This window comes from Eriocheir sinensis, chromosome 26 (assembly GCF_024679095.1).
Source record: "Eriocheir sinensis breed Jianghai 21 chromosome 26, ASM2467909v1, whole genome shotgun sequence".
Classification (NCBI taxonomy): Eukaryota; Metazoa; Arthropoda; class Malacostraca; order Decapoda; family Varunidae; genus Eriocheir; species Eriocheir sinensis.
Window position 1 is genome coordinate 6,973,396 of NC_066534.1, and position 21,379 is coordinate 6,994,774.

General features: G+C 44.7%; 1 protein-coding gene across 1 annotated transcript; it reads left to right on the forward strand.

Moving 5' to 3' along the window:
• Positions 1-7,460: 7,460 nt before the first annotated feature.
• Positions 7,461-20,768, forward strand: LOC127003729 (uncharacterized). Its single transcript, XM_050870689.1, has 5 exons — positions 7,461-7,699; positions 11,888-13,348; positions 14,083-14,215; positions 18,499-18,617; positions 19,758-20,768. Exons 2-5 carry the CDS (start codon positions 11,888-11,890, stop codon positions 19,899-19,901), a joined length of 1,857 nt encoding a protein of 618 aa, XP_050726646.1. The 5' UTR covers positions 7,461-7,699; the 3' UTR covers positions 19,902-20,768.
• Positions 20,769-21,379: the final 611 nt, after the last annotated feature.

Sequence of the window (21,379 nt, forward strand, 5' to 3'; positions counted from 1 at the left end):
AGATACTAGAACGGTACTCTCCAGCCATGAGCAGGTCGGGGTGCCAAGGTCATGCGCCAGGCAGCACCAGAGGACCTTCACCTCCAGAGTGTCCCGCCTGTGGAACACGTTCACTGCAGCAGTGCCAACAGTGAGGGAAATGTCCACCCAACAGCTGAAAGTGGCGGCTCACAGGTGGCGAGGAACAGGCCCCACACCACTAGTGATGATAAATATATAGTGAACGTGTGTAACATAGTGTTTTGAAATAATGCACGAGGAAAAGTGTCATTTTAAGCCTGGAAAAGTGCACAATCAGACATATGTTTCTCCTTCACGTTCGCTCGCCCGACTGTCTGCTAAAACAAACTACAAATGTAAGTTTATATAAAAAAAAGAAAGAGAGAGAGAGAGAGATCCCCAAGGATGGTTTTGCAGGCTGGGGCAGGCAGTGCGCCAAGGCCTACGAGGCCTTGAGTGCGCCCCCATGCGTATCCCCCATTTATTTACTGACTGATACTAAGGAAGAACAATATTGATCCTGAGTGAATTATGCATTTCCTGCCTTGTCTTGTAAGGGAAATTTGCAAAAAATAATACAGAACACACACACACACACACCTTAGACCTGGTTGACCACACCACTGTCATCACCAAGGCCATAAACATCGGCCTGCCCTCCCACCTGACATCCTGGCTGGCGGATTTCCTGACGCACCGGCACCAAGCTGTGCGTCACTGGCTGCATCTCCACCCTCCAGCCCCTTTCTGCTGGGGTGCCACAAGGGACACGCATGGGGACTCTTTGTTTCCTTATTCTGATTAACTGCACTGTTGGACGCCCTTCATCGCTGGAAGTACTTTGATGATTCTACAGTGGGCATCTCCATCAACAACACAGCCCCTGACTACACGCCCCTACAACACATTCTGGACCGACTGCAGAGCTGGACGCAAGATAACCACGTCACCATCAACACCAACAAGACGGTGGTGATGCATTTTCACACCTCCACCACTGCCATCCCACCGCCAGCCCTGAAGGTTGGCCCTCACCAGCTGCAGGTGGTTGAATCCGCCAAACTACTTGGAGTCATCCTGGACAGCAAGCTGAGCTGGGACAAGCACGTCACCACCATCATCAGGGCGGCTTCCTACAAACTTTTCATGCTGAGGCGCATGAAAGCACTGGGAGCCCTCCAAAGGACGCTTAAGAACCTGTACACCACCTTCATCCTCCCCAGACTCCTCTATGCCTCTCCTGCTTGGGCTTCCTCCATCAACAAGACCCAGCAACGCCAACTAGAGAGAGTGCAGAAGCGTGCTTGCAGACAGATTCTGGACAGTTCTTACGCTAACTACGAGACCGCACTCAGCCAGCTGAATCTGCCCACCCTACATGACCGATACCAGACAAACCTAACCAAATTCGGCAAGTCCCTCCTCCCCACTGGACCCACAAGACACCACAATATTCTCGTCCCGGTCAAAACTCGCACGGACAGATATCGGCTTAGTGCGATACCGACGCTTGTGAGGGTCATTAACACCTCCATGATCACATGACGGCGTTTTACGAAAGCGCGGATTGGCCTATCAAAAGCGCGGCAAACGTTGCTGATAAATTGCTATCAAAAGCGCGGCAGAATATTAAGTGAAAAGCGCGTTTTATCACTCACCTTCAAGTCCGATTGTTCATACGTTCATTAACGATCGCTCACCTCTTCCGTTAGCCAGATGATATCATCTGTTGCCCCCTGCTTACCACAGGGAGGTGGAAGTAGGATTTTTAAGCAGGAATTTTTTTTTTTTTTAAGTATGTAAGTATATTCTTCTTGCACCTCAGTACAGGCTTGTCCTTGCAGTCCTTTATAAAAACACTTTATATAATCCTATATTCGTCATGTAAAAACAAATAAGTGTCCATAAAACCAGTTTATATAATAAAATATTCGTCTACACCTCGATTATTACAGTTTTGTAGAAGTAGTCATAGAATTAAGAGCCTGGTGTAGTTCCTGACGAGTTTTAGGTAATACTGGATACACTTTTCGCCTTTCTCTGTATAATGATTGTGCAATCGATCTTATATCAGTAGGTTCAAGTTCAATGTCATAATTTTTGTAGTTCAATTCTAATTAGCTTTGAAGGCCTTGCCGTCAAGTCGTCAGTTGCCTTCCTTTTCACTGTTGCACGTATTTGCTGTCTTTCTAGTTTTTTTTTCATCCTTGTCATGATTGTGCTCACATTGTATTGGAGTAATTACTTCAGTCATTGTGCTGTCTGTTTTAAGTCGACCTTTACATTTTTTGTTCGTACATCGCCACGGTATGGATCCATCAGTCAGTGTGCTATCAACTCTATATATATATCCATCCTGCATTAAGCACTTCTTGCCTTTGTTGGTCTTAGAAATGGTGAACTCCATACTGGACAGCACAGCACAGCACAGCACAGGATGAAAACAACGGACTGACTGACCATCAAGGTGTAATCAACCGGCTACAACAACAGTGAACACTTTGTGAATCATTAAGACACACTAAACGAAACTTATTGAAATAGCGTCAAAGTCATATATATATATATATATATATATATATATATATATATATATATATATATATATATATATATATATATATATATATATATATATATATATATATATATATATATATATATATATATATATATATATATATATATATATATATATATATATATATATATATATATATATATATATATATATATATATATATATATATATATATATATATATATATATATATATATATATATATATATATTACAATACAATGAGTTCATATATATATATATATATATATATATATATATATATATATATATATATATATATATATATATATATACATATATATATATATATATATATATATATATATATATATATATATATATATATATATATATATATATATATATCCCAGTGAGTCGAGTCCAAATATATTATGGATGTGGCTGGGGTTCTACTACGCACAGGACAGAGACAGATAATAGCAAAGTGATTGCATGCAGCAAGGATAGACGGCAAGGAAATGACAGAGAGGGAAGGGAGTGTCAACATAATTTATTGCCAGCACATGGTTTTGAAACATGAAGTCTTAAAAGATGTTCTAAAGTTGTGGGAGTCATAATATTATTGTTTTGTCTTTTCCCCGTGAATGGAGTGTTGCTGCTCTACAACTAAGTCAATAGGCGCGCGGTATGTGTGTCAGCAGTTCACGGCGGAGCTTTAATGGATGGTCACAACTGTTCGTCCTGCGTGATGGTATTTTGGCGGCCGCTGCGGGACAGGGCGTGAAGTGCCGAGTGGGGCAGGATTTAGGCCACAGAGATATTATTAACCGAGTAAGGCAGCCGATACTAGTTTCTCCCCCCTGCTTTCCCAATCCCCCCACCTGTGTACCATCCTTCAGCTGTACACCCTGCACCACCTGCCATGCATAGACGTGCACTGCCTTTCCTTCCAGTTACGTATCAGACCCACCTAACCGCTTTCATCCTCTAACAGGTTCATTCCTATCCTTATTCTTATTAAATACTCAGTACCCCTTCCCCCCGAATTTCCTGTTCAGAGCTTCCAACAAAGGAGTTACAAGTTTGATTTATAGATCATTAACTACGACGTTGTACTTTACTGCGGCACCCTGCAGCTTTTTCCTCTGACACAAGAGGCAGCGAATCTTACTTTTTCTGGCTACATGTTGTCGGGCAAGGAGCCAGCAACCATGAAAAACAACGTTGTAGTTAAAAATCTCTCTCTCTCTCTCTCTCTCTCTCTCTCTCTCTCTCTCTCTCTCTCTCTCTTGCACATGTTGATGGCAGTGATTAAGGTACGCTGTGGTGCTGACATAGAGAACAAAAACGCAAGTTCTGCGACGTGATGACAGCAATAAGTTAATCGTTGCCTCACAGTCCACCATCTATTCATGTAGCTATGTGTCTGCTAAGCTCTTCGGCATCCATCCCGATCACCAGACGAGGGCGGCGCAAGGGTCTAAGGTGTTGCTGAAAGGGAGTCAAGAGACTGTCCCCCTGACCCAGTTGTTCCTTAGGTAATATTACGAGATAAACAGCACCCTGAGAGAGAGAGAGAGAGAGAGAGAGAGAGAGAGAATGGACGTCGGGATTGTGCCATACATATAAGAGGCAAGAAATAAAAGGTAAAATGTATTGCTTTGAATAAATTTAGGGAGAGACGGTGCAGATTTTACGAATTTCAACTTCCCCCAAATCAATTGATTATTTAACATCCTCACTTGTTATTTTGATAGGCGTGAACTCTTTTTTATGTGTGTGAAAGCAAGATGAATTTGTGTACCTTAACACTGATCACTTTCAATTATAAAAAAAATGCCCCTATGCATGATTGAGTTGAACAAGCGGACATAACATAATATTCGGTGTAGCTCAGTGTTACAGTATGTTCGATTGTCTGTTTGTCTGTCTGTCTGTCTGTCTGCGAATGAAGGCGGAAGATTGAGGATAAGTTTTCACTTTCGGCAATGAGAAAAAAAATGCTTCCTCTTCCTCTCTCTCTCTCTCTCTCTCTCTCTCTCTCTCTCTCTCTCTCTCTCTCTCTCTCTCTCTCTCTCTCTCTCTCTCAGGGGGCGAGTAAAAAGATTAGTGTGTTAGGCAAAGCGTAGATATGAAGAAAATATTGCAGCCAACTGTAAAAATAATCCGAAATCCTTCTTCAGTTATACGAAATGGACCTCTAACAAACAGTGATGGTGAATTAGTGACTGACAGCCAACACGTTGCGAACTTATTAACAAATACTATTCCTCGGTGTTTAATACTAGCAGTCATCCCACCACTACCACCATCACCAGCAATGACAACAGTACTAACGTAAATCTCGAGCATGCATTGCCTAACTTTGTAATAACTACCGATGAAGTCCTTAAAGCTCTCCAATCCCTTAAAACAGATAAAAGTACCGGACATGACAAAGTATATCCAATACTGCTTAAAGAAACAAAGAGCGAAATACTCTCCTTTCTCACAACCGTTTTCAATATGTCCATGCGATAGGACATCGTCCCTTCGGATTGGAAAAAGGCTAACGTGACACCGATTTTTAAGAAAGGAGACAAAAAAAAAAATACCGGATAATTACAGGCCCATTAGTCTAACTTCAGTTGTAGGTAAGCTACTCGAGAGGATAATTAGAGACGAAATTGTGAATTACCTTGAAAACCACTCATTAATTAAGGATTCACAACATGGCTTCCGTAACAAAAAATCCTGCCTATCACACCTATTAACCTTTTTATAACGACCTCTTCTCAGTTTATGACGTAACTAAATCCTGGACGTAGTCTATCTTGGTTTCCAGGAAGCATTTGATAAAATTCCACATCATAAATTACTTTATAAATTAAAGCAACTAGATATTGACGGTCAAGTACACCAATGGATCGCGAATTGGTTGAGCAACAAAGAAAGCGTGGTGATCGACGGATTTAACTCAGAGTGGGCGCTAGTCACTGTAAAAAAAAAAGGTTTACTTAAAGTCCCCTTCACATTTCCCTTGCGTCTAGGTGCGATCACCTGCAACGGATCTGTCGAACGATCGAAAATTGTTTGCGATGGCTTGAGAACCTTCGCACGTAGTCGCACCGGCGTTTCACATTTCCATGTTCTTGCGATTGTCTTTCCCACGATCAGTTGTGCCAAAAAATAGCACGAACAATCGCAAGATCGTACGTGCATCGTACGAGTTTCATACGATGGTCGAACGATCTTGCGATTGTTCGTGCGATCATGCGACCCATCGTGCACCCTTGCGATCCATCGGGCAGCAGTCGCTAGTAGACGTGCAACGTTGTGCGATATATCACACACTTTACAGCACTATAAACCCTTGTGATATGTCGCACAGCCGCATTCTGCTATTCACGCTTGGCCAGTCAACTTGAACGTTTCATATGAATGATTCTTTTGTCAATTTTTGGGAGGTTTGCTTGCATTTTTTTTTTTTACTGAACACGCCTGTAAGGAAGTCTCAGAAATCATCACAGAAGGGGAAGAAAAGAAGTGCGATCTTTCGTACGGAGTTGTATCTGATCGTACGATGGTCGTACGCCATTGTACGAGCAGTCGTACAACACCGCACTGCAGGGGAATCATGGCCAGTCGCTTCTGAATTCTGAGCACATTCGAATTTCAGAGACAACAGCTCGCGATCGTTTTTTTTCTCGCACTTGGACGTGCAATTTCTATTCTTCTTTTTGCAAGTTTTACTTGCTAGATTAAAGTTGCGCTATTTTTTTTATCTATTTTTTGTTAAATCATACAATAAAACAAATATTTCACTAGGCATCCATATATATAATATAAAAATATAAAAATTATTCAAATTTCATCTTGAGGTTTTCCCAACTCCATGGTGCATTGGTTAGCGTGCCTAGCTACGAGTTCGCGGCTCGGGTTCGAATCCCGGCCAGGGCAGTCGACGTGCATCCCACTCAGGTGTTCTTCTCTTTCGGGCTGGTTGATAAATAGGTACCTCGGAAAACCTGGAAAGGTAAACTGTGGTAACCTGGATGTCACACTGGTCCTGTATTCTGTGGTAAAGGGTTCTTCCCACCACTGGCTCAAGGGCCGATGCGACGGAGATGAGCACCGAGGCCACGTGCAACTATGGCGTATGCCCCTAACTTTACCTTTACTTTGTATTCCATCATCATTAATTATGTTTAAAAACGTAGAAACCTTGAAACTCTTGCTTGCTACTTGCCTCTCACAGGCTGTTTATGGTAGCATATTATGTAACTGCGGGCCGTGTCCTCCCAGAATGAGGGCCGCTTTCACAGTTGTTTTGTTTGTTTTGATCGTTACCAATGGCGCCGATCGACGCTATAGTTTTCCACGTGAAACTGGCGTATGGGGTAGTGGCGGCTGCAGAGGAAACGAGAGGTGTTGAGAGTGTGTGGTGCGGGGCTAGGCTAAGCCCGCAGCCGCCACTACCCCATCGGCCAGTTTTAAAAGTGGAAATTCTACAGCGGCGATCGCCGCCATTGGTAACGATCAAAACAAACAAAACGACTGTGAAAGCGGCCCTAAATATACTACCCCAGAGCATCTCTCATTTGTCTTTCTCTTGAAAAGTTTGCATTTTCTTCAAGAAGTTCTCTCTAATTTTTCTTTGTATTGGGATTCTAAAACGCATTTGATGTGTTCCTTTTGTATCACTCTTTTATGTCTATACAAATATATAGATCCGAATAGATATTGCCAAATCATTCCGTTCTTACTCGCAAAATTTATCTTGTCACCAAGTGTGGGTGATCTAATAATACCTGGGGTGTGTGTAATGCGTGCATGCGCTGGACCAGGTGGCGTGGTAGGGGAGGCGGCAGCAGGTGAGGGCTGAGAGGTGTGGGGAAAAGGAAATGAGAAGTACGGATGTGAGTGGGTGCGGGGGCTTACACGGTGGCGGCGCATAAGGCAAAGGCGTGGTGGTGGCGGCAGTGGCGGATATAGTGCCAAGAGCCAACCGTCGCCGCCTCAGTCCGTGTCAAGAGCTTCAGCGCTAAACACTACCTACCTCCGCTACTCACCGCCATACACACAGGCACAAACCGGGCCTGCAGTACGTGCCCGGCGCACCCACCATAAAGGCTACACCATTGTCTAGGAAGGCCTAACACAAGACTCCTGAAAGGTAGACGTTTCCTGCTGATATGTGTGTGTGTGTGTGTGTGTGTGTGTGTGTGTGTGTGAGAGAGAGAGAGAGAGAGAGAGAGAGAGAGAGAGAGAGAGAGAGAGAGAGAGAGTGTGTGTGTGTGTGTGTGAGAGAGAGAGAGAGAGAGAGAGAGAGAGAGAGAGAGAGAGAGAGAGAGAGAGAGAGAGAGAGAGAGTGTGTGTGTGTGTGTGTGTGTGTGAGAGAGAGAGAGAGAGAGAGAGAGAGTGTGTGTGTGTGTGTGTGAGAGAGAGAGAGAGAGAGAGAGATGGCCAAATGAACCAAACAATGAGTCGCCTTTGTTTCCGAGTTTAAAAATACCTAATTCTACAAATTTACCGATTTCTTTGTGTCCGTGACGTGTTTATAGACAGACCTCACTGAGGTACTGGTCCAAGCCGGTTCAATCTCCATGCGACCAAAATACTTGACTGTGAATCTACTTAATGGCGCCCAACGGAGAGAAAATGGTGGCAACCTTAACGTCCCAGTCAAGCCATCAATAAGGAAGGGAGTTCTTGAATTTAAACTGCACACTTCAGAAGTTCAAGAAAAGGATGGATTATAATCTAGTTGCCCAACGTTAATGTGAAAAAAGGCGACAGTGGTGAAACTCTTATCATCTCAATAGGGATATAAATATAAAATAAAATTTATGTACAAAAATAATCTAGGAAGAAGCTTGAACACACACACACACACACACACACACACACACACACACACACACACTAAAAGAACATGGGAAAACCACACACATCTTTGGTCACATATTTCATTGTGTTATTTTAATAATGGCTGCGGGGTTGGCGACAGGGGCGAGCTCGTCACCCCTTCAAGACTCCCACACTCCTAAACTATTAATATTCAGTGACTCCCTTATGTGGCGCAGGTGGTCTTGAAGGAGGAGGCAGAAGTGGTGAGCTCTTGGCAGCGAAGTTCGGAAATGGAGAGAGAGAGAGAGAGAGAGAGAGAGAGAGAGAGAGAGAGAGAGAGAGAGAGAGAGAGAGAGAGACGTAAGACATTATAGTCTGTTCAGAGCATGAAGTCGGTTCAAGGTGTGGCAGATTCTTGAATTCCCATGAGTGCGGCGTGCCAGTTCGACCGCCAATTATCAGATTAGCACCGTCTCCCTGCCTACCCACCCACAACCCACCTGTTTAGCTCTCTCTCTCTCCCTCTCTCTTCCTCTCGACCCGGGGGAGGGACCTAGGGGGACACACCGACCACCACCACCACCACCACCACCACCACCAAAACGTGGCAACATGGGAAAAAATCGCTGCCACATGTCATAGAATTTATACAAATCTTTGTTATAATCCTAAACATCGACACTCATTGTACTATGTAGCTTCCTGCACTATATATACAGAATATATAAAATTTCACTTTCAAATAGCACATGGATGGGAAATAAGAGAAAGACGCATGTACGAAGATTGATTTGGCAGCATGGCTAGAGGTAAACGACGATACCAGCTCCACCCTGAACCGACTTCATGCTCTGAGCAGACTATAGTTGGTCTACCTTTAAAAAAATCAAATCAGGAAGCGGTTTTTATACCTCATTGCCGAAAGTGAAAACTTATTCTCAATCTTTTTCCGTCATTCGCAGAGAATAATATTTTTCGTTCCACCCGTTAACAAATGGTTGTATCGTAATCAACGTTGCCAGATTGTCGTACTCAGCCTCCTCTGTTTGCCGATTCCCAACCTAAAAACTGTCTCCTCCATCCCAAAAAACTGACTTCATATAAAATTATCGATAAAATGGTTAATTATTGGTGTTTCTTGGCAACTTTTATGGGCCAGAAACCGGTAAGTACGATTATCTGGCAACGGTGATTGTAATCCACTTTTTCAATATTTTTGGTCTCTTCATCGACATTTTTCTGACAATTTTTCGACGTTCTAGGAGAAAGAACAGATTATGTTTTGCCACCCTTTGTACACCTATTGCTCAAGGAAAATAGGCGTAATCTCTTAAGTCCTACTCCAAAAAAACTTCTCATTTTGCATATCATTGCTCCATAGAATGTCTGTCACTAATACTACATCGAGTATTCCAAGTGGTGTCTGACTAAGGTGTTGACGATATGTTCCATCATCCATGCGGCCTCTAAGCTGTTGTACGAATCAAAGTAATAGAAATATAAGTAGATATAGTTGTTCTTAGGAAGTTTCTCTTTAAATAGCCAAGCATTTTGTTTACTCTGTTGGGAGAATTTCAAGGTTGACGCAGCTTTGTGCGCACCGTATATTATTCTTTCAAGTTTTATACGCCACTTTTCACAGGACTGTCTGTTTTAGTTCATGAATGCAGAATCAGCCATATGTTGATGCTGAATGTTCCTTACAAATATGTTAGCCCATACTGAAGCTTTATAAAAATCTTTCTTAAACTTGGCTTGTCAAAGTTCTGGATTGCCGAATTACCTCCCTTTGTGATGCATAAATTTAGCAAAGCAACAGGAGTAGTAAGCTCAATGTCAACATCCCATGTACATGTCGATACTAAAAATATCACATTGGCCTGGAACAGAATTAGCCCTGCGAGTCAGCACTCGTGGCCAACGCAATCAGCATATCCATTATAATGCCAATCCTTTGTTTACCTTCGCCTTGCTATTCTTGAGGGGAGAGAGAGAGAGAGAGAGAGAGAGAGAGAGAGAGAGAGAGGGGGGGGGGCCCGGGGGGGTAAAAGGCAAGTGAGTACTAAAGCCAAGTATAGCCACGGGAACCACAACAGCCCTCTGATCATCTGGCTGTAGGAGCGCTTGACGGGGACTTCCAATCAGTCTTCGAAGAACGCGTCCTTATACCAATGTGTCACACTGCAGAGCTCAGGATGTATACATGTACAGGCGTTTTCAGTTGTGTCACCAACAACTCAAACGAGAGCAAACAGACGCAAATGGGGTCAAACGTTCTCCGTGACGTGTTTGCCCAAAAGGCAAACGCCAGCAATGCCAGCAAACGCTTTTCATCGGCCAATCAGCGAGTAGGTATAACCACAGCACACAGCAGTCAAGTTCCCGAAGGAGTGTTTTGGAGAATAAAATATAGAATATAATGTTCTTTGGGACCCAGAAAGTTGGTGTCGTATAAAGAAATATTTATTTTCTTGTCATTTCACATTAAAAAGAACCTGAAAATGACATAAGGCAAGGGAAAGAAGGGAAGATGCTGCGTTTTCTGATGACAATTCGCATCTTTTTGACCCCTAGGCAGCGTTGTCCGACTCTAATTCGTGGCTGTGACTTTAATCCCGGAGCAGAGCTATTTTTTCGTATGTTGGTGCGTTTCTTGCACCATCTCTTAACATAATCATCATGTGCGGGCGAGAAAATATAATTTTTTTGCAATGTTATAGTTGACATCAAGCTAAAACAAAGAGAAAATTAGAGTTGGCTCAGAACTCATACATGCGAACTGTAAACACAACTCCTCCCACCGAGAATTCGTCTGCCGCTGGATGAAGGGCATATACTAAAGATTAAGCACAGGTGATCGGTAGTGATCCTCTAGGAACAAAACGTCGAATTCCTCCATCTTCCCATACTTCCGACAGTGTGCACTCTTGAATACTTGGGTCTGAAGAGCGATGTATACACGAGCTATTCCCGGGCGGTGGCTTCTGTCGTCTGGCAGCGGCGCTGTAATTCGTGTTCAGTAAGCCCCAGTCACACAGTCACGATCATGTTTCCCCGGCGGTACTACCAGGCAGCTGGCTCCTCCCACCATCGGGCCGCACTCCGACAGTTTTGGAAATTTCAAAACAATCGGGGCCGTCCCCGACATCTGTCACCCGTTGCGAATAAGCTACGGCCGTCGGATGTCCATCTCATCACCGTCGTAACAACGTCGTTTCGACATCGGCTATGGTCGGCACTAAGGGGGTGTACTTACGATGGTCGTTACGTATGTCTGGCTGCGCGACATTCCAAAACTGGCAGCGCGTGGTCTGATGTCGAGAGGGCGCCGGGAGTCATGATCGTGACTGTGTGACTGGGGCCTAAAAATGCTGTGTTGTATGCGATCGTTTGACTTGACGGTGACACTACTGAAAACGCCTTACATTGTGGCAAGTAGGATTGATAGAATATTTAATCTTGTAAGGCTCTTACTCTTCCTTTTTCAACTAACTAAAGTTCCAAACACCATCAGATGCCGGGAGAGAGCCACTCAGATGTGCCAGCGGCTGTACCAGTAGAAGTCGCCGTGGAGGCCTCAGCGCTGACCACTACTAACGGTCACGCGTCGTCTCCCAGCGAACCGGCCAAAACCCTCACCTGCGGCGAATGCAACAAGGTGGCGACCATCGTGTGTGGCGGCTGCTGGGTGGTTGGTTTCTGTGCTCGTGACCACCAGCTGACTGGATGGCCCAAGCACAGGCCGAAGTGCCGTCCTTGGCGGGTTGGTAACTCTGCCGAACTGGGGCGATTCATGGTGACGACAAGAGATATTGCCGCCGGGGAGATACTCATGCAAGATGCTCCGCTCCTGCTGGGGCCAAAAATGATGACGGAACCTGTCTGTTTAGGCTGTTACCGCCCCGTCAACGATGATTACTGTTGTCAAGGCTGCGGGTTCCCCCTTTGCAGCAGCGACTGTGAGGGCACCGAAGACCACGAACCAGAGTGCAGTGCTGTGCGCAATTCCGGTGTTCCCGTGAAGGTGTCCATGTTCGGGGAGACGAACAGTTTGTATGAATGCATCACTCCTGTGAGAATCCTTTCCTTGCGGGACAAAAACCCCAGTTTGTGGAACAAATTTATGACGCTGGAAAGTAACTGTGACATGAGAGAGGGGACAGAGGTGGCTGCCATCACTCAACGCACAGTAGTAGACATTATCCACAATCGATTACAGCTAGAGGATGAGTACGACACTGAAGTAATTGAAAAAGTGTTAGGGATACTGGACACAAACGCTTTTGAGATTCGGTTGCCGGATTCCAGTATCTTGGGTGTGTATCAAAAGGCGTCGCTGCTGGAACACGACTGCGTCCCCAACACTCACCGCACCTTTGACGCAGACCTAAACCTCGTCGTGCGAGCTGCCGTGCCCATCAAGCGGGGGCAGCACCTCACCTCTTGCTATACAGAGCCACTCTCCACAACGGGCGTCAGACAGGAACATCTCCGCTCCACGAAATATTTCACTTGTGGCTGTAAACGTTGTATGGATCCCACTGAGCTGAAAACCTTTACTTCCGCCCTCAAGTGCAATGATTGTGCTGAGAAACAAGAGGAAGAAACCAAACAGAAGAAATTAGCTGAGAAGGCGGATCGAGGGCGGGGCGGCACGAGAGGTGCGAAACGCGGGGGTGTTGCAAACCGCATCAATCAGTTCCAAACTGGGGGCGCAAGTTCATCAAGTAAACCAGAAGAGGAGATCCCGTTGGGACCCTGGATAGTGCCAGTAGACCCTCTTTCCCCATCTTCTATCTGGAAATGCCTCTCTTGTGGCCATCCGACTACTGACGACTATCCGGAGCGGATTACCTCAGTAATGCAAGAGGAGGCGGAGGAGCTGGAGGGGACGAATCCCAATGTGGAGGCATGCGAGAGTTTCCTGGAGAAGTGGAAAAGTACTTTCCATCCCACTCATTCTTCCTTCCTCAACGTGAGTACCCCACGACATGCATTAAAGTGGTGTGCATGCTCCTCCAAATGCACGCGTATTCTTCCTCCAACACATTTTTCTTCAGTATATGTTCTCACTTACATTCTCGTTGCTTCACCAGCACACTGTGGCTACGCCTGCACATAAGTATGTACCTTCCCCAACAAATATGCTCTTCTCTTTGTCCACCTGTCTCTCCAGCAGCATACCTGTTCTTACACAAACATTTATTCTCAAACATCTCTTCCTTTACTAACGCAACTCTTTGTCACCAATACGCCTGTTCCTTCACCAAGTTAGGACTTTTAAAACTCTTCACCCAGCAACACACTGCAAGCTATATGTTCCTCTACCAACGCACCTATACATCCCCAACACACATGCTCCTCTCCCAACGCACTTCTATATTCCAAAGACACCTGTTCCTCTGCCAAAGCATCTACCTCCCCAACACACTTGTTGCAGAACCTTTTTCCTTTTCATCCTAAACAGACCTTCACAATGTATACCTATTCCCCCAACCCAGTGTCTCGTCCTCTCAAGCCAACCCGCCAAGGCACCTCTTCGCCCTCAACACACTCACCTAACCTGCAAAACATTTATTCCTTCAAAAGTCAAACTCTCTCTCTCTCTCTCTCTCTCTCTCTCTCTCTCTCTCTCTCTCTCTCTCTCTCTCTCTCTCTCTCTCTCTCTCTCTCTCTCTCTCTCTCTCACCGCCTTCTCATCCCCGTCAGATAAAGTACGCCCTCCTTCATCTGTACGGCTCTGAGGAGGGATACGAACTGGAGGAGTTGACGCCAATTCAGCTGGCGAGGAAGGAGGAGCTCTGCCAGGAGGTGATGAAAGTGGCAGACGCCATTCAGCCAGGTGAGAGTGAACACGGGGAAGGGTTGGTTGGTGGGGTGTGTAAACAGATAAGAGGGTTTAGGAGGGGGACGAGAACGAAGCGTGGCTGTGGTAGTAGAAAGGAATAGGGGGAGAAGATGAAATGCAGAGCTGAAGATAGAAAGAAGAGGAAGAGAAAAGGGAGGGAGTTGAAAAGAAAATGTAAAGGGTATAAAAAATAATATTACAAGGAGAGAGGAGAAGTAGAAAGGTAGGGCGAGAAGATGAAATGCGTAGCTGAAGATACAGAGAAGAGAAAAGGGAGGGAGTTGAAAAGAAAATGTAAAGGGTACAAATAAAAAAAAATACAAAGAAAGAGGAGAGAAGCAGAATCGGAATCAGCTGAGGAGTGGAACATCCTATTCATTATAGAGACAGATGAGTGTGAAAATATGGAGGTAGGTTAAAAAGATGAGTGAGAATAAGTGGAATGCTGGTAGTGCCAAGTGGTGAAAAGAAGAGCTAGAAAATTAAATGCGTAGCTGCAGATAAGAAAAGAAGACACCTAGAAGAAAGGGGGGAAGTTTAAGAGGGGGGAAAAGTGATAAGGAAAAAAAGGGAGATGTGGGGGTCAAATGAAGTGTTGAGTGGAGTAAAGTGGTACAGAAAGAGGAGAGGAGAAACAAAACTGGAAGGAGAAAAGGGAAAGCGGAATAGTACATGTCGCCAGGTGAGTGTGAAGATGGAAGGCGATGGCAAGTGTACGCAGGTAAGGACGTCAGACTGAGGGCTGAGAACGATAATAAATAAAATTATGTGCACGTGGTAGTATACGCAGACGGGAAGGGGATCACAAGTGTAAACAGGTAGTATGAGGACTGAACGGAAGTTTTTTTTTTGGGGGGGGGTATTTCGTTGGGGATATACCCCAATGGAGGAAGGCGAAGCATGCCGCGCAACCCCCCAGACGGCCGGGAGAGATATACCCAATTCTTTCAGGGAGGAGACCCAACAACGGGGCTAAGGGTGTCGGAAAGAGCCCACCTTTCCACCCCCATGGTAACTGATAGGTCTCGAACCCATACGCTCCAGGCACCACGCCGAAGCGCAAGGCCGAGACTCGACCACGGGAGCCCCCAAGAACGGAAGTTGGAAACGAAAATATATATAGTTGTAGAAGTTCGTAAAAGGAACAAGGAAGGGCAGGACTAGGCAGTCTAGCTGAAGGGAGTCAGAAGAGACTGAAAAAAGATTAGGGAGGAAGGTTATAGGAGTGTACAGGAGGGGAGCATGAGCCATGTGCACACGGCGCGTGGCTCACTCACCCGTCGACTCCATCCTCAAACCCGGGCAAGGCTCCACGCCGCTGCTTTTTTCATTCGAAGCCCCTCCAAATATCGATAAACTTGCCCCAGCCATGAGATACGTGGCTTTCCTTTGGTCTCCTCCTCTCACGGTTGTTTCGTACAGAAACAATCCTATAAGGAGGATCGACGTCCGGGAAGCGTGCAACGTGCCGATATAGTCGGAGTTGGCGCTCACGGATTAAGCTTGCTTGCAAATTTTATGAACTTGAATGCGTCTTCTTTCATTTCTCACCAAGAAAACTTTTGTGATGTTTTCTGTCAGAAAATCTAACAATTCACAATTATTTGATTTATTTTATAAGGCTTCAGTAATCTTGTCTGAGCTAAATGTGACATGTGACATAAAAAACTTAACCAGTGCTTGGCAGACGGAAGTTTGAAAAGTGTGAAGATTTTTGGTCTACATTGGAAAATGAGATCGTGCACGCCTCCACGTTTGTCCGACCCAGTTTATGACGCAGTGGGTAAACACACCCGTGGCTGCCCTGCTTCCTGATGGCGGTGGCGCTGGGCCAGGGAGTCTATTATTAGCACACACACACACACACACACACACACAGATTTACATAGATGTGCAGATCACATAGACTCTTTGATCCAGACTAAGTGGTGTGTCTCGAAGTGAAACTACATCAAACCAAAAGACCACAAGACTGTATTTCTGCCTTAGCGAATATTAAGATGGGGGAAGTGACGGTCGAGTTTGTAATTAATAAACGAATTAGTCGAGTTGCCCGGAACTACTTAAGATGGTAGTTTATTCAATTCCTGTGCTACAACGTGAGGAGAAAAAGGTGGTTTGAATTTATTTGTGTACACTTAGCTTTTGTGCCATTATTTCTCGTTCGATACATGTCATCAATCATAAACATTTTGGATTTCTTCACATTCGTAAAGACACTAAGTATTTTGAGACATTCGATCAATGTACTACCTCAGAAGCGACGTTTTCAAGACTGAACATCTTGGAGAATGAGTCTTTTTCATCGTATAGTTTGTTGCGCAAGATCACCTTCTTTGCTCTTGGTTGAACATCTAATTTAGCAATGTCCTTCCGATGATGGAGAGACCAAAACTATACAGAAAATTCCAAGTGGGATGTGACTAAGCTATTGCACAGTAATAGTATGCCACCTCTCTTCTTGACTGAAAAGTTTCTATTAATGAAGTCAGACATTTTGCTCGCCTTATTTGCTGCGACAATGCATTGTTGGGAGAATTTGAGGTTTGACGAGATTTAACATCCAGGTCCTTGACACATTGTGCGTTATCGAGTTACACACACACACACACACACACACACACACGGTCTGACAAGCCGGCGGCTCGAGCCCGCTCAGGCCGGATTCTTTCCGTTGACTAGGAGTGGTTACTGTCCCCCCTTGAGCAAGGGGGATGGGGTGTGTGATGTGTGAGGTCCTGGCAGTACCCATAGATCGACGATAAAGAGCACTTACTCATGTCGGGAGGGCACCTGTTGGCGATTACGAGTCCAACATGTGATCAGGCCGTGGTGAATTACACACACACACACATACACACACACACTCATCCCTATCACACTCACTCAGGGAGATTTTTTTTCCCCCCACTGACAATGAGAGGTTACTGCCTCCCCTTGAGCAAGGGAGATGAGGGTGTGTGGTGTACGAAGTTTCCTAAAGTACCCATCGATCGGCTAACGAGCTTTACAGCTCTCCCCGGGAGGGTACTGGTTGAAGATAACGAGTTCAGCACCCCGACTTTGGTAGTGCTCGTTAATGACTAAGAAAGTAAAAGCTCACGGAATAGCTGATAAAGTGTTTGAATTAATTAGGGTTCGGCGTAGCTTTGAAAAATTGTTTAAATCAATGATAAAATATAAGTGACCAGGACTACGCTGAGCAGTTAGTAAATGTAAAGCACAAAGATTGTAAGGATTATCAAATCTGACTAAAATGCCACATATAAAAGGGTGATTTCAACAGGTTTTACGATTGGTCATTGGTTAGAGAAGTGAAAAGTGCAATTTTACATCAGTATTTGTTGTATACTCAAGGAAGGAAGAAACCACAGTTTACGTAACTGCCTATCACACGTTAATACACGAAACAGACTGTTGAAATGAAAAAAAGCTTAGGAGTCTTGGTGAGACGACGTCCGACCAAGGAAGCAGTTGCTCATTCAAGTTACCACGCATATCGGTGCTTGTTTTTTTGTCTAACGAGGAAGTAACAAAAGCTATCATCAGGGTACATTGAACGTTAGGGAGCTCTCTCATTGACTGTACCATTCATTTCTGGTCCCCTTTTTTATTAAAGAATGAGCATCAACACTCGTTGGAGTTGGTGGAGAGAGGAATATGAAAAACAATCAATGGGCTGAAAAATACCTGCTAATGATATTCTAAAGCATCAAACTTTGCATAATTATGACGGGAGAATGGCTTGTGATGACTTGATTGAGAATTTAAGAGAATGGATTCAACAAGGACCCCATTGATGAGGTTTATAACGGGGTTCGAGGTGAGGGGGATGCAAACAGATGTCATCACCCTCGAAAAAAAATATATTGACCAACACTATCCCCGTTGCAAGACTACGATCCCCTCTTAGCAAATTTCTTTTGGAGGAATGCGTGAGTACACCATCCCTTTTTTTTTTTTTAATTTGTCCATCTGATTTTTTTTCCTAACAAATAGACCGCTGGACTTAAGTTAGATATTCATATTTTCAAATAGGCACACGAAATAGATGGTTCACAAATAGGGCAAGGAATGAGTGGAATTTCAGTAATCACGCGATATTCGTGAAAATGCGTACACAACTCTCTTAGAGAAGATTGGATAGAGTCATGAACGGAATGACTTAAATTAATCTTGGCCGTTTTTTTTTCCTCCTTTCCTCCAGTTCCATTTCCCTTCCCTTTCGTATTTTTTTACACATTTCCACATTTGACGTTGTCTCCCTCTCTCCTCAGGTATTTCTCGGCTACGTGGGTCAGTTCTGTACGAGCTGTACCAGGCGATCTTCTACAGGACCCGCGCCCTCTCCCTCATGGGCGTGGCCACCTCGGAGCAGGCTCGCAGGATGGCAATGGTAAGGGGCGGGGGAAATAGAAGCGAAAAGGTTAAGGAAGCATGAATCTATAATAGGCAAAAGGGAGGTAGAGGACGAGACCACTAAGAATAAGGACAGAAAGATGCAAAGAAACATACAGAAACACATATGTAGCAACATACCTGTTGATCCTTGAAGGGTGGGTCTGCTGAGCTGTGGCTGCGTGTGTAACTGCGAGCAGTTGAAAATGAAGGAATAGGCATCTGCAACCCCTCTCTCTCCGGCATATGAACCTGTTGCAAAGAAATAAAAGAACGTATTAACAAAATAAAAAAAAGGTAAATTGAACTATTTAAAAATAAAGAGCAAACACTCCCAGATATTATGACAGTATATACAACTTTTCACATGTGCAAAAGCAATGTTTAAATTATGCCTTCGATATAATCGAGGCAGGTGTATCGTGTACCCGCTGGCTACCAACTTCAAACTCATTTAGCTGACAAGGAAATCCTGGAATCAACAACAATGTGACATCTCATTGAGAGAGACTAGCAGATAGCTTACACTTGAATGAAATAGATTGTCTCTACTTTGACACAAATACTTTTCTAAAGGTGAATAGGATAGGAATAGGAGTTTATAGGCTCCACTAACGGTTACCAGGGGCCAGAAGCCAGGTAAGGCACATGATCTTGGAAGAGGGAGGGTGACGTGCGTCAGAACCCCCGTCACGGCTCACGCCCCTTCCCTTACATTAGGGTCGGTGGTCGGTCATTTATATCTTTCCCGGGATATGCTTTATACATTGGTATGGCTGTGATAGAGGAGCGGTATACCCCCAGGATGGGAAGTTGGCAAGTCGCCCTCACATACTACGAGGCGTTGGTTATCTGACAACCCCTAGACTGTCACGCGTCCTACTTCCCCATAACGCCGGTAAACGGACATCATACCCTTCAAACATCTGGCCTCCTTCTGAACGATACAATACATAAAGGACGATAACCAATTTTAAACATGTGATGGCACAGAATTTTCTTCACACACACACACACACACACTCTCTCTCTCTCTCTCTCTCTCTCTCTCTCTCTCTCTCTCTCTCTCTCTCTCTCTCTCTCTCTCTCTCTCTCTCTCTCTCTCTCTCTCTCTCAAGTTCGCTCCTTCCCTTTGCAGGAAGCGCTGACGGCCCTGAAGGAGTGTGCCCGCGTGCTGAGCTATGAGCCGGAGGTGCAGCCAGAGGGTCAACTGGGTCTCGAGGCGAAAGAGGAGATCAAAATGTTGCAGAAGTGGATCAAAGAGGAGGGCTGGAAGTGCTGAGGAACAGGTCAGGCCTCCTCTAAGTTTTAGTGAGGGGCGGCACTTCTTGGAAGCATTAGATGACAGGCGGCGCCTTGCACAAGTTGTAGATGGTGGGAGGCGTCTCCTGAACGGCATAGGTAAGAAGCGGTGACCCCAAAACGTAGTGAAGGAAACGGTCTTGGAAAGCTTATATAAAGGCAGTATCCTAGTAAACGTACTGCTGAAAAGAAGATGAGTGGCGCAAAGAAGCAGGAGAGCCCTACCTTTTCATGAACACTTCCTGCTCTGTGGAATCGGTGCTGATTGACTTCTATTGAATTTCCAGCTCACGGCTGCTGTCTGCCGCGGTGTGCTGAGGTTCTACGTTTCTGCCAAGGTGCCACTGATCCGTTCAATGCAAGACCGGTATAGTAAAGAGAATAGTTAAGCCGTTCTGCTTGTACTGAGGGGCCATCGCAGCTTGCGGTTCTCAAGAGTACTCACGCCTTTTTTCAGACATTAATATTGTCATTGTCACTTATCACGTGCATGCTGGTTGGTTTTCGCTTGTGATATAATTGTCATGTATATTCATTGTTTACTTCAATTACTTGGTTCTTCATCCACCATGACGACAATAGAGGGGAGACATGCATCAGCGACGATGTAAAAGAGAAAGGAAACTCGGAATGGTTACTTCTGTATAGACTCTGGCATCGATGTGGCCTGAAAAAAACTTCCATATTCTGTCCTACATTATACATAGTGTTTTTATTAATAATTCTTTGTATTACTGCAGAAAACTTTACAGATATTTTTGATTTCAAGAATGTATTAGACTAGTTATTTAATGGTAACGTAATGCTGTTAGCCTAATACGCTTCCAAATAAAGGAGACAATATTTAGGCGTGTATTTTTGTCCGAGTAGAAGACCACTGGCCGGCTTCTTCATGTGTGAGCCAGCACGGAGCGGTGAGGGGCAAGGCTCCTTGGTAGGAGGCAAATAGCCTCCTTTATAAGAGGCTATCTGAGGATGTCAAAGGTTGTCTAAATGAAAACGACCTTAGACCCGCCTTCCGAGATCTGAAGAAGTTCTCCTTCAAATCCATATCTCAGTCAAGTACTGTCCGAACGACTGATGGACAAATAGTATATAAAGATGCGGATGGATACCGGACTCGATGGGCCGAGTAGATACTTTGGGTAGCTGTAAATGGCACAGCCCCCAAGGAGACAGCTCCCTCTGGTAGGTTTGTAGATAGCGGCTGCTGATCCACCAATAGACGAAACTCCACGCTCTCTTGCGAAGGTGAGAGTTGAAAGGTGGAAAAACAGTTATGGTCTGTAATATCAGTGTAGAGATGCTGAAATTCTGGGGTGAGACCATGATCCATGGGTTGCATGAAGTACCATGTGCCGTGTGGCGGTCTAATGCCTTTCCCTTTTACAGGAAAAGGGGGTTGACTGTCCTTATCCGTGAAGGGAAATGGGACAGACAGGACTGCAACACTTACTG

Coding starts and splice junctions, on each gene's coding strand:
- LOC127003729 (XM_050870689.1), top strand. CDS start 11,888: ATGCCGGGAGAGAGCCACTCAGATGTGCCAGCGGCTGTACCAGTAGAA. Junction 13,349..14,082: donor CTCATTCTTCCTTCCTCAAC/GTGAGTACCCCA, acceptor CATCCCCGTCAG/ATAAAGTACGCCCTCCTTCA. Junction 14,216..18,498: donor GGCAGACGCCATTCAGCCAG/GTGAGAGTGAAC, acceptor CTCTCTCCTCAG/GTATTTCTCGGCTACGTGGG.